Here is a 13,996-nt window from a genome sequence, read left to right as displayed (position 1 = left end):
TTCTTTTTTTCCACGCAGCAGTAGCCACGCGGGTTAAGGAGCTCCACAGAGATTCCTGACAGGAATTTTCCTCACCGAATTACTAAAAAATTTCTTACCCCACAGGGGTCCCTCCTTCAAATTTTTGACTCCGCGGTACTCCGGTAAGTTTTTTACCTGGTTTCGATCGATTCCCGTCGAGTTTGGCCCTCGCGGCCTACTGGCTGTCGACCATACCATGGCTAAATTTTTCAAAGGCCATGGTGTCGGGGTTCCGTCGGTGCCCGGACTGTATTCGCACATGTCCATTACAGACTTGCATAAAATCTGTGTAATTTGTCTCGGGTGCGAGCATGATGTCCTGACTTGCACCAAATGTGCCTTAATGATATCAAAAGGTCGCAGGGCCAGAATGGAGAAAATGGAACTTCTCTTCCGTTCTCAAACTCCAACGCTGTCTATTGCATCGACGTTGTCTGAACCGGCACCGTCCGCATCGACGTCGTCTGAACCGGCACCGTCCGCTTCGCACCAGTATCGGCCACCGGTCAGTGACCGTCCGGCATTGACGACTTCTCGGCCTTCAACTACCTCTACTCCACCTCAGGTCTGAGGGGATTGTAGAGAGAAGCATCGACTCCGCAAGTCTTGGACCATCGAGGAAGGAAAATCTTCGAGCTGCCATCGAAGAAACCCCGTCCAGAAAAGGCACCGACCCTTGCTGTGACAGGGTCACTGAGGCAAGCCCCACCCAGACGGGTATCGGGAGCCCGCGACTCTGCCTTTAACGGTGGTCCCTCCGGCTATGCCTCTGCCTCCTTCTGGAGCCGGAGCTGCTTGCTCCAGGTCTCCGTGAAGAACTGGACCAGATGGTTCAGGAGGCCATCGATAAGGCGATGCACAGACTCCAAGTTCCTCCGACACCGAAACCGGTGTCGATTGTGGAACCGACCACCGATCTGATTCCGGCAGCACTGGCACCGCTGCTCTCGAAGATGGAAGCGCTTATAGCTGCTTTTCCACCGATGGATCCTGGGTCACCAATGGCTCCGGTGTCCTCCCCGCGTACCCTGTCACCGGGAGGGGAAACACCGTTCCGCATTCCTCCATCAGGAGTTCTTCCGATGCCTCTACCATCGATGCTGATGCGCCCATCAGCACCACCGATCCATCCATCGATGCCCTCGATGCCTGCACCGGTGCCCTCGATGCCTTCATCTGTGCCTCTAGCACTTCCCTCGATGCCTTCGGAATCTAGACCAGGGCCTTCAGGAATACCATTGTCCCGTCCTTCTCAGGCTCCTAGAGGAGTAGGTCCTGATCCCTATGACACCTGGACCAACGAGTCTTCTCAAGACACAGATGACTTGCCATCGCTACCTTCTCCTACTGAAAGCAGGAAGTGTTCTCCAGAGGAACTATCCTTCATAAATTTTGTGAAGGAAATGTCTGAATTGGTTCCCTTCCAATTGCAGACTGAACAAGAATGCAGACATCAAATGATGGAGCTGTTACAATTCCTGGATGCTCCCAAGGAAATAACCTCCATCCCTATTCACCAGGTTCTTTTGGATCTCCTCAAAAAGAACTGGGAACACCCTGGTTCTGTTGCTCCAGTCAACAGAAAAGCTGATACCACTTATTTGGTCCAGTCAGCCCCAGGATTCCAGAAACCTCAGCTGGATCACCAATCTGTGGTTGTAGAATCTGCCCAAAAAAGGGCAAAAAGATCAAAACCCCACTCTTCCTTTCCCCCAGGTAAGGAAAAGAAATTTTTGGATGCCATTGGCCGGCATGCCTTCCAGGGATCGATGCTTATCTCTCAGATCGCCTCCTACCAGCTGTATATGACCAGTACAACAGGGTCTTATTCAAGCAGATACAGGACTTTGCAGAGTCCCTGCCTCAGCAATTACAGGAGCAACTTCTAACCCTAGTACGCAAGGGTTTTGAGGCAGGGAAGCATGAAATCAGATCTTCTTATGATATCTTTGACACCGCTTCCAGGGTATCTGCAACTGCTATTTCGGCAAGAAGATGGGCCTGGCTTAAGTCTTCGGACTTGCACCCTGAAGTACAAGACAGATTATCTGCTCTGCTCTGCATAGGAGACAATCTGTTTGGCGAACAGATTCAGCGGATGGTGGCGGAACTCAAGGACCATCATGAGACTCTTTGCCAGCTCTCTCTGATGCTCTCTGAGTATTCCTCCAAACAGCCTTTCATTCTTCCGTCCAAAGAAGTCCTATCCACCACAGTGTAGGACTATTTCCACGAGACCTTTCCAAAAGGCCCAGTCTCGTCAACCTCGTAAACAAAAGCCGCAAGCAGCTCCTCCGCCGGGTCCTGCTTCCAGTTTTTGACTCCTGCATAGAGAACAGCAGCCAGTTTCCACTGCCTCATATACCAGTGGGAGGTCGATTATGCCATTTCAACAACAGGTGGCACACAATCACCTCAGACCAGTGGGTCCTTACCATAATCTCTCAAGGTTATCGTCTGAACTTTCTCTCCATTCCACCGGACTCCCCACTTCTACCGGTGTGGAGAACATCCGACCACTCACTACTCCTGGAGCAGGAGGTCTCCCTCCTCCTCCAGTCCAGAGCAATAGAACCAGTACCTTTCTCTCAACAAGGCCTAGGATTCTATTCCCGGTACTTTCTAATCCCCCAAAAATCGGGAGGCATTCGTCCAATTCTGGACCTACGTGCCCTCAACAAGTACCTCCATCGAGAAAAGTTCAAGATGGTAACCTTGGGTTTCCTCCTTTCTCTTCTGCAAAGAGGAGACTGGCTCTGCTCTCTCGATCTCCAAGATGCGTACACGCACATTGTGATAAATCCATCTCATCGCAGATTCCTGAGATTTCTAATAGGCCCCAAGCACTATCAATACTGAGTGCTCCCATTCGGCCTGGCATCTGCACCACGAATTTTCACCAAGTGCCTCGTAGTAGTAGCATCCTTCCTCAGGACTCAAGGTGTTCACATCTACCCCTATCTAGGCGATTGGTTGATCAGGGCTCCCACTCAGCAAGCTGCTCTGTCGTCCCTATGTCTTACTTTACACACTCTGATTTCGCTAGGATTTCTTGTCAACTACGCTTAGTCCTGCTTAGTCCCATCTCAAACTTTATCATTCATAGGGGCAGACTTGGACACCTTGCAGGCAAAGGCATTTCTGCCTCGACAGCGAGCTCTCACTCTCATCTCCCTCACACACCAGCTACAGTCTCAGGGCCGCATGACTGCCCGCCACTTCCTCATCCTACTGGGACACATGGCGTCCTCAGTACAGGTTACCCCAATGGCCTGCTTGGCCATGAGAGTCATGCAGTGGACTCTAAGGTCACAATGGACTCAGTCAGTCCAACCTCTATCAACCACTGTCCACATCACCGACTCATTCCGTCAGTCTCTAGCCTGGTGGAAAAATCAGATCAATCTCCTCCAAGGCCTGCCCTTCCAGGCTCCAGACCCTCAAATAATTCTCACCACCGATGCTTCCAACCTCGGCTGGGGAGCCCATGTGGCCTATTTGCAAACACAAGGAATTTGGTCTCCAGAGGAAGCCAAACACCAAATCAATTTCCTGGAGCTTCGAGCAATCAGATATGTTCTCAGGGTATTTCAGGATCACCTTTCCAATCAGGTCATCCTGATTCAGACGGACAACCAGGTGGCCATGTGGTACATCAACAAACAGGGACGGGCTCCTACCTACTGTGTCAGGAAGCTGTGCAGATATGGGCGGAGGCCCTCTCCCACTCGATGTACCTCAGGGCCACCTATTTGCCGGGAGTGGACAATGTGTTGGCGGACAACCTAAGTCGCACTTTCCATCCGCACGAGTGGTCCCTCAACCCCACAGTAGCAGACGCAATATTCCAACGTTGGGGTCATCCTCGCATAGACCTCTTTGTGTCACCTCAAAACCGCAAGGTAGAGAACTTTTGCTCTCTCACTCGCAGCCAACACTCACAACCAAGAGATGCGTTCTCCCTCTCATGGGCAACCGGTCTCCTATATGCATTCCCTCCACTTCCACTTCTCTCGAAGACTCTCTTGAAGTTACGTCAGGACAAAGGATGCATGATCCTGATAGCACCTCACTGGCCTCGCCAAGTGTGGTATCCAATACTTCAGGATCTCTCCATTCGCAGGCACATTTCCTTGGGAATGGACCCGCTTCTGATCACTCAGAACGGCGGGTGCCTACGCCACACCAATCTTCAAGCTCTGTCCCTGACGGCCTGGATGTTGAAAGGTTAATTCTTTAGCCATTTAACCTTTCGGAGCCAGTTTTCCCATGTCCTGATTGCTTCACAGAAGCCTTCCACGAGAAAGTCTTACCTAAACAAATGGAACAGGTTTACGTCATGGTGTTCTTCTCAATCCCTTGATCCCTTTATCTGTTCCACCACGAAGTTTCTAGAATAGTCTCTGGCACTTGTCAGAATGAGGTCTAAAAACGGCCTCCATCAGAATGCATGTCAGTGCAGTGGCCGCCTTCCATAAAGGTGTCGGGGATGTTCCTATTTCGGTTCAACCCCTCGTAATACGTTTTCTGAAAGGCTTGCTTCACCTCAAGCCTCCACTACGGCCCCCAGCCCCTTCTTGGGACCTCAATCTGGTTTTGGGTCGGCTCATGAAACCACCATTTGAGCCTCTCCAATCCTGTGATCTTCACTATCTCACATGGAAAGTGATTTTTCTTTTGGCAATCACATCTGCTCGCAGAGTTAGTGAGTTACAGGCCCTAGTTACCTATCCGCCTTACACTAAACTTCTGCAGGACTGGGCAGTACTCCGCACTCACCCTAAGTTCTTACCTAAGGTAGTATCGGAGTTTCACATTAATCAATCCATTATACTACCTACCTTCTTTCCCAGGCCCCACTCCAATCCAGGAAAACAGGCTCTGCATACCCTTAACTGCAAACGGGCTCTAGCCTTCTATCTAGACCGTACAGCTGCCCACAGGAAAAGCACTCAATTGTTTGTCTCTTTCCATTCCATCAAATTGGGGCAGCCAGTGGATAAGCAGACTCTCTCCTCCTGGTTAGCGGACTGCATATCCTTTTGCTATCAGCAAGCAGGCATTCCGCTTCAAGACCATGTTAAAGCACACTCTGTGAGGGCCATGACGACTTCAGTAGCACACCTACGCTCGATGCCGCTTCCTGACATTTGCAGGGCTGCTACCTGGAGTTCTCTCCATACCTTTACAGCACATTATTGTTTAGACAAGGCTGGAAGACAAGATTCCATCTTCGGCCAGTCTGTCTTGCGCAACATTTTTACAACTTGATGTACCAACACCCTTCCGCTTGCCCGTTAGGATTCAGGATGCCCTCTACCAAATTCCACCCCAGTCCTTGTGCCTATTGCACATCTTGGGTACTTTTGGTGCATTTCTCGGACATCCTCAGCTTGGTACTCACCCATATGTGAGGACTACCATCCTACTTGTCCTGTGAGAAAGCAAATGTTGCTTACCTGTAACAGGTGTTCTCACAGGACAGCAGGATGTTAGTCCTCACGAAACCCGCCCATCACCCCGCAGTGTTGGGTTCATTAAGTTTTCTTATTTTATTTTTCGGCACTTCCTGAAGAGGGGACCCCTGCTGGCTGCAGGGTTAGTGCCATGCTGGGCATGCCCAGTAGGTGCCAGTCAAAGTTCTAGAAACTTTGACAAAAATGTTCCATGATTGGCCTCCATCCTGTGATGTCACCCATATGTGAGGACTAACATCCTGCTGTCCTGTGAGAACACCTGTTACAGGTAAGCAACATTTGCTATATTTTTTTCATTTTGTCAGTTTCGTTTCATTTTAGTATGTGCTTTTTGAAATATTACACACTAAAAATGAAGTAGCACTCGCTAAAAATAATGCATGTCCTAAATGTTTAGTGTGCTCTGCTTCTTTTTTTTAGTGTGCATTATTTTTAAATAGCGCACACTAAAATGAAACAAAACTGACCAAATTGACCAAATTGAAAATTCCCATTTCTACTGCCTACATATACATTGTACATGTGACCAGCCTATATGGCACACCTGCTGCAAGCATGTCTGCAGCCTTACCGCCTTCTTCACCACCACTCTGTGCACCACTAGCCAGATAAATTTCTCTCCAGCCTGTCAGTCAAACTAGTTGGTGCACAAACTAGTTTCTTTATGCCTGACCAGTGACCACCTAGCCAGTCTTCTAGTGACATAACTCACGTGTTCTATACTAGGGATTTTTAACTAACCTGTTCTATATATAACCAATGTTATGCCTACATCAAGTAGCCAGGTGTCAACTTAGAATAAACCTTTTTGCATTCATTTTTGATGAATAACAAAAATGTCATTTTTCTATTTCAAAGAGAAGTGCAGAATAATGTAGTTTTCATATTTGACCCTGTCTCAGTGGTCCTTGTTACAAGCTTATAAGCAGATTGAAGATTACCTTTCCCTTCTTCCTCCTCTAGATCAGTGGTTCTCAGCCCTATCCTGGGGACGTACCTAACTGGTGTGGTTTTCAGGAGAGCCACAGTGAATATTCATGAGATAAATTTGCATGTACAGGAGACCCAGCAAATGCACATTAATTATGAAATCCTGAAAACAAGACCGATTTGGTATGTGCCTAGGATAGGGTGAAGAACCACTGCCCTAGACAATCTCACTGAATAATTCGGGTCCTCTGACTGACTGAGGGCTTGCAAAGAAACCCTCTCCCAGGATGGACTCTGTGCTGCTTTTAAGGTAACAGATCTTCTTCCTGCAGTATGTGATTTCTCTTCCAACTTCCCAACTTATCTGTATCAACTTCATGACATGCCTCCAACCTGCTTATCTTGATGTACTGGAGAGCTAGACACTAGTCTTCTTAGAGTCTTGGACAATGCTATTCCAAGCTTCAGGGTTAAGATTGATGTCACTTGGGAGAGAGATACGATATGATCATTTGCCACTTTTGTATTTATTTAGGCAGTTATGTGTCCTGAGCACTCCCAGCATGCCTCTCACTATCACTCTGCAGCCATGACATTACTAAGCCGTCTTCTGCCAGGCAGTGAACACCTGGCTCATGAGCTCCTGGCAGGTTTCATCTTTAATCACGAGTTTATCCCGTAAGTCTGACAGTTTTTTACCTATTGATGGAGGTTTGAAATACTATTAAAGCCTTTATTATTTTTAAAGAAATTATATTTAAAGGATACACATTTTCAATTTGACAACTTATTTACTGCCTGTACAGTGTTTTAGATCTTGGCAGATTGGAAGCTAGCTTTCATTGAAGTGAGCTTTTGCTTTTGAAGTATCCATTTTGCAGCAAGACATAGATTTCCCAGAGTGGGAATGGGAGAAAACACTTGATAAATTGGGTTCTCTTGCTCCAGCATGAGATGCATTTGCAAGCAGTGGAGGTGGTGTATGTAAATGCATCTCATGAATATTCAGTGCAACTCTAGTATTCAGTGTATACTAGAGATGTGCAAACCCCATTAGTGTGCGCTAACTCACCGTTAGCGCGCGCTAACATTTTAACATTAGCACGCACTAACCCGAAATTTTGGGAAAATTTGGTTTGGTTTCTGGGTTCCCCGAACCAGGGCGAATTAGGCAATTTCATTGAAATTGCCTAATTCGTCCTAAACGATTGCACATCCCTAGTGTATATATCTTGAAAACCCGACCAGCTCGCAACACTCGAGGGCCAGAGTTGCCTGATCTAGTCAGAGCTAATAAGCTAAGAGCCTGACTTCCTCACGGCAGCAGAGCAGATGTGATCTGCAGGATTCCCTTAGGGACAGTGTGACACTAATTGGTGACATACTCCTTCCCTTGCCATGGAGACACTGTTGGGAAAAGCCAGTCCCGATGAACTGAGGGTTTCTCTTCTTTTACTCTTGAATTCATTGGTGGCTGATTAAATTGTAGATCTTTTCTGTGCAGGAGCACCAGCTCCTTTTCCCTGTTTCCCACCCTGGAATTTTCTGACCTTAAACACTTAGCAATAACTTAGTCTGAACTTTCTCACAGTATTGCTATGCTAGTTCAAAGCTAGATGAATAATATACTGAGTCATTCCTGAGGTCTCTCCTTGTGACCTTGCGCAAGTCACTTTACTTTCCATTGCCTCAGGTGAAAACTTAGAGGTCGTTCCCTGTACGTACCTGGATCAGTCCAGACAGTGGGTTGAGTCTCCTATCCAGCAGATGGAGACAGAGAAAAACTGAAAGGGTATCCTATATTTATTTATTTAATTCTTTTATATACCGACCTTCATGACAGTCATATCAGATCGGTTTATAATGAACCAAGGGTTAACATACATTATCAACTGTTTAACAATAGGGCTTTAACAGGAGTCAAAGTTACATTTAACAAGGTGTATCAAAAACTTGGACGCAAGAAGGAAGAGGAAGGGAGAGAATAACCATTTTTTATAAATAAATAACCATTTTGGGTAGAATAAAGCAGGGTTAGGTACATGTCTGGTGAGGAAGTAAAATAAAAAGGTTTTTAAAGTCGGACCTGTTATAGGAAAACTTGGCGGAAAAGTCACGTTTTAAGTTTTTTCCGGAATGTTTGTATGCAGGGTTCCAATCTGAGGTCTGGTGGGATGGAGTTCCAGAGGGTGGGACCTGCTATCGAGAATGCTCGTTCTTTGGTGGCTGTGTAGCGAGAAGCTTTGGCAGAGGGGATGTGTAGTGATCCTTTGTACAATTCTCTAATCGGTCTGGTGGAGATGTGGAGTCTGAGTGGGATCTGGAGGTCAAGCTGGAGATGTTTGTGAATAGCTTTGTGGATTATGGTGAGGGATTTGTATAAAATTGAATATAAATATGAGGACAGTGCTCACCCTGCACCCGTCAGTATTTCTCTGTCTCCAGCAGATGCAGACGGATGAACCTGCGGTTCCCTCTCCTTAGTTATATATTTCTTTCTTTTTCTTGAGAAGTTTTCTTTTCATGTCTCTTTTCTCACTGGATCAAGCAAGTATTAACTTAAAGTAAAAAAAAAAAAAAAAATTTTCAAGAACATAGTGTTTAAACTTCACAGGAGACAGCTCTGTCTCCTAGCTCTTATAGGGTCCTAGGTGGGATTTTTCCCCTTGAGTAATCAGCCTAGGGCCCCTTATTCCTGGTGACCTCTGGTTTTTTCCCTGCCTAGGGGTGATACTGGTGGTCCAGGCATTCCCCCTTCTTATCTAGGTGACCCCAGAGATGTGTTATGCCTCGGGTCCCGTTGCAGAGATGATTTAATTCCTCTGCTATTGTAAAAAATAAATAAATAAAAGGCAATTGAAAAGAAACCTTAGAGAAGGAAAAAGGTAATTCACCGCAGTTGATTTGTCCTGCCGGCAGGGAAAGAAGCGGCTCAGAGCTGTCTCGTCGGCTCCCGCTCACCAGAACAGACAGGCACAGCTGATTTACCTTCCTTCGCGGCTGACTTTGTCCTCCCGATACCGCGATCAGCTTTCAGTATAGCCTGCGGGGAGCCTGCTTCACGGCTCTCCCGCGATGGGCTCTGCTCTGTCTGCTTGCCCGGAGGGGAGGGACCCTCCGCGGCACCTTTAAAATCGACGACCCGAGGTCAGGTCGTTAAACATGCAGCCAGGCCAGCTTCCCCTCAGAAAATTTTGTGCTCTGACCTCGTTGCTGATTCGGAGCCTTGGGGGGAGGGGAGCCGGATTTGTCTCATTTGCCGCCTGAATTAAGCGCCGTGGGCTCTCCGGGTGCAGCCCCTGACCCCTCCCAAGGGGCCCTTCTCCCCCCATTGCCCGGCAAAGTACAACACCATTTTTCCACAGTTTGTGCTGTTACTGCACAGGTCTTTTCTGGCAAGCTTGGAGGAACAGGAGGATCCCTCCCCGGTCCCGTCCCCCCCCCCAGCGAAGATCCCTTGATTGACCATTGGACAGGGCTCTGGCACCCTGGACTCACAGGGCGCTACTAGGGTCAGGACCGTGCCGGGCGGACCGGATCTGCCTGACCCTCCTCAGCCCTCTTCTCTGCCAGATCCGGATCAGGACCTGGATTTGTCACTTGCGAATCCGCCCATCAAAGGAGATAACCTGCAGGTTCTGAGATTGTTTAAACAAGAAGAGCTTGACCCGCTTATTCCTTTTGTTCTAAATTAACTTGGGATTGAGGTTCCTTCGGAAGAATCCGCCACTGCCTCCACTTCCCGCGCCGTAGATCTGGTCCTAGTGTGGCTGAGGTCTCTGCCTCGTACTTTCTCGTTCCATCCTATGCTCATGCAACTCCTGCTCCGGGAATGGGATTCCCCCGAGTCTGGTTTCCGGGTGGGCAGGGCAATAGATAAGCTGTATCCCCTTCCGGATCAATCTCTTGAACTGCTTAAGGTCCCCAAGGTAGATGCTTTGGTGTCCGCAGTCACCAAACGCACCACCATCCCGGTGGTGGGAGCAACGGCGTTAAAGGGTCTTCAGGATCACAAGTTGGAGCTACATCTCAAGAGGATCTTCAACGTGCTGGCCTTAGGAGTCCGGGCGACAGTCTGTAGCAGTCTCATGCAGTGGGCAAGCCTCAGGTGGGTTCAACAACTACTCAGCACCCAGGTCCTCCCGTCTGCAGAGGCCGAACATATGGAGCAGCTCGAAGGCACGATTGCGTATGGACCTGATGCCCTTTATGATCTCCGGGATCAGGCCAGAGCCATGGTCTTAGTGGTTTCGGCCAGGCGACTCCTCTGACTGCGAAATTGGGTGGCAGACGACTCCTCTAAATCGCAGTTGGGCACTCGCCCCTTCAAGGGCAAGTTGCTCTTTGGGAGGACCTGGAGCAGCTTATTAAATCCTTAGGTGACAAGGTTCACAAGCTGCCTGAGAACCGCCCCAAACAATCCAAATCATTTTTTCCTTCGCGCTCTCGATTCAGGGGTTAGCGCAGGTACAACAAGCCGCAGGGATCTTTTCAGCAAAATACATCCACCAGATCGCAAGCATGGTCTCATTCCTTTCGGGGATGTCGGCCTTTCCGGGATGGTAACCCTCAAGGATCCGCCACAAAGTCCTCGCAATGAGATGCAGCCGACCCATTCCTCCGCTCCCACCTTAGGTGGACGTCTGTCCCTCTTTCTCAAGGAATGGGCCAAAATTACTACGGATCAGTGGGTCCTCGATGTGATCGGAGGAGGTTATGCATTAGAATTTGCTTGGGACCTTCCAGACCACTACCTGATCTATCCATGCGGCAGTCTGAAATGGCCAGCTGTGTGTCAGACTCTCGATAGGCTCCTGGAGCTCGGGGCCATAGGCCCTGATCCCCCAAAGGAGCAGGGGTCTGGCCAGTATTCTATCTACTTCATCGTCCCCAAGAAGGAAGGCTCCTTTCGACCAGACCTGGACCTCAAGAGAGTCAACTGGGTGCTCAAGGTTCCCCATTTTCAGATGGAGACCCTGAGGACTGTCATAGCAGTGGTTTGCTCAGGAGAGTTCCTTGCCTCCCTCGATCTCATGGAGGCCTACCTTCACATCCCGATTTGCAAGGAGCACTAGAAGTTTCTTTGCTTCGACATCCTGAGCCGGCACTTCCAGTTTCAGGCGCTCCCATTCGGGCTCACCACCGCTCCTCGCACATTCACCAAGGTGCGATGGTGGTGGTGGCGGCCTTCCTCCGGGAGGGAGTCTTAGTCCATTCCTACCTGGACGGCTGGCTCATCCGTGCAAAGTTGAAGAAGCTCTGTGCTACAGCGGTCAGTCGAGTCTTGTCGGTCCTCACCACCCTCGGGTGGATAGTCAACTTCCCCAAGAGCAACCTCGTGCCCTCCCAGATTCTGGAATTTCTGGGAGCTCGTTTCGACACCCGCGTGTCCAAGGTCTCGCTGCCCGAGGCTCGGGCGCTCAAGTTCATGAATCAGGTACAGCATCTCTTATCTCTCTCTATGCCCACGGCCTGGGATTACCTCCAAGTTCACGGCTCTATGGCTTCAACTATAGATTTGGTTCCCTGGGCATTTGCGCATATGCGTCCTTTCCAGAAAGCTTTCCTGGCACGTTGGAAGCCGGTCTCGGAAGAGTTTCGGGCACCTCTACCACTTCTCGAATCTTCCATCACCAGCATGTAGTAGTGGCTCTCGCTCGATCACCTATTGAAGGGCATGCCCCTGGAGACTCCACAGTGGATTGTTGTGACAATGGATGCCAGTCTCTCAGGCTGGGGATCGGTGTGTCAGAATCAATCAACCCAGGGACGATGGTCCACGATCCAATCCAAGTGGCACATCAATCGCCTGGAGGCCCGAGCTGTGCGGCTGGCACTCAAGTTCTTCCTACCCTTGATCCATCACAAAGCGGTGAGAGTCCTCTCAGACAACGCCACCATGGTAGCTTACATCAATTGCCAGGGGGGCATCAGAAGTCGTCTAGTGGCCCTGGAAGCCAGCAAACTGCCCACCTGGGCAGAGCGCCATTTGGACCACCTGGTGGCCTCCCACATTGCGGGGAGGGAGAATGTTCAAGCCGACTTCCTCAGTCGTCAGCATCTCGATCCCAGAGAGTGGGAGTTGTCAGAAGAGGCGATGGATCTCGTCGTACGCAAGTGGGAGCTCCCCACTTGGACTTGATGGCCACCTTGAGGAATGCGAAGGCTCCCAGGTTCTTCAGTCGCAGAAGGGAGCACTGCTCGGAGGGCGTGGATGCCCTGGTCTTACCCTGGCCCAGCGACATCCTCGTCTACTTGTTCCCGCCATGGCCTCTGGTGGGAAAGGTGCTCAGAAGGATAGAGCTTCACAAGGGTCCGGTCATTCTCATGGCCCCGGAGACCGTGGTTCGCGGATCTTGTAAATATCACGTTGGACGGTCCTCTTCATCTTTGTCACCTTCTTCGACAAGTTCCCGTATTTTTCGATCAGGCAGATTGCTTTTGTCTAGCAGCCTGGCTTTTGAGCAGCGGCGCCTGAGAAAGAAGGGCTATAAGGAGGAGTTGATATCCATGCTGTTGCGGGCCCATAAAACTTCTTTCTCTCTGGCTTATGTTCGGGTTTGGAGAGTGTTTGACAATATGTGTGCTGAGGCTGGTGTATCAGCACACAAAACCTCGGTGTCCCTGGTTCTCTCTTTTCTCCAGAATGGCCTCTCTAAAGGTTTGTCTTTCAATTCTTTGCGAGTACAGGTGTCGGCACTCGGTTCTGTCTTGGGGAGGCTGGACAGCTATGCGGTGGCGGCCCATCTGGACGTCATCCATTTTCTTAAGGGGGCTAAGCATTTGAAGCCGCCTGTATGGGCCATCCTGGAGCTTTAACCTGGTACTCCGTGTACTCTGCGAGGCGCCCTTCGAACCTCTTCGGCGGGCCACACTCAAGGACCTGACTCTTAAAACAGTATTTCTAGTTTCTATTTGCTCGGCCAGGAGGGTATCCAAGCTGCAAGCTTTATCCTGTAGGGAGCCCTTTCTTCGGTTTTCTGATTCGGGGTTTTCCCTAAAGACGGTTCCATCCTTTGTGCCAAAGTTAGTCTCCTCTTTTCATGTAAATCAGTCAATGGAGCTTCCTGCTTTTACTCCGGAGGATATTGCTAACACGTCTGGCGGAGATCTGTGACATTTGGATGTTAAGAGAGTTCTTCTGCAATACTTACAGATTACAAATGACTTCCACATCTCCGATCATCTCTTTGTCTTATGGAGTGGGCCTAATAAGGGACAGAATGCCTCTAAAACTACCATAACTCGCTGGCTAAAGGAAGCGATCGCGTCCGCGTATCTTTGCCGAGGCTGGCCGGTCCCAGAGGGGTTAAAAGCCCATTCTCTGCGTTCGCAGGCTACGTCATGGGCGGAGAGCCAGCTGGTCTCCTCGCAAGAAATTTGTAGAGCAGCTACTTGGAAATCCCTGCATACGTTTGCTCGGCATTATCGTCTTGACGTACAGGCGCCAGTTTTTTGTTCCTTCGGCAGACAGGTGTTTCAAGCGGGACTGTCTCGGTCCCACCCTAGTTAGGGAAGCTTTGGTACATCCCACTGTCTGGGCTGATCCGGGTCCGTACAGGGAAAGA

The 13,996-nt window shown here is 49.4% G+C and overlaps 1 protein-coding gene across 1 annotated transcript in view; it reads left to right on the top strand.

Annotated features, from left to right (window-relative positions):
• Nucleotides 1-13,996, top strand: part of RPAP1 (RNA polymerase II associated protein 1) — a 146,711-nt gene that overhangs the window by 123,453 nt on the left and 9,262 nt on the right. Inside the window, 1 exon segment of the mRNA XM_029597447.1 lies at nt 6,964-7,106. Within this exon segment, the coding sequence (XP_029453307.1) occupies nt 6,964-7,106 (143 nt within the window).

Source organism: Rhinatrema bivittatum, chromosome 4 (genome assembly GCF_901001135.1).
Source record: "Rhinatrema bivittatum chromosome 4, aRhiBiv1.1, whole genome shotgun sequence".
In the NCBI taxonomy this organism is placed as follows: domain Eukaryota; kingdom Metazoa; phylum Chordata; class Amphibia; order Gymnophiona; family Rhinatrematidae; genus Rhinatrema; species Rhinatrema bivittatum.
This window is presented reverse-complemented; position numbering and strand designations above follow the sequence as displayed.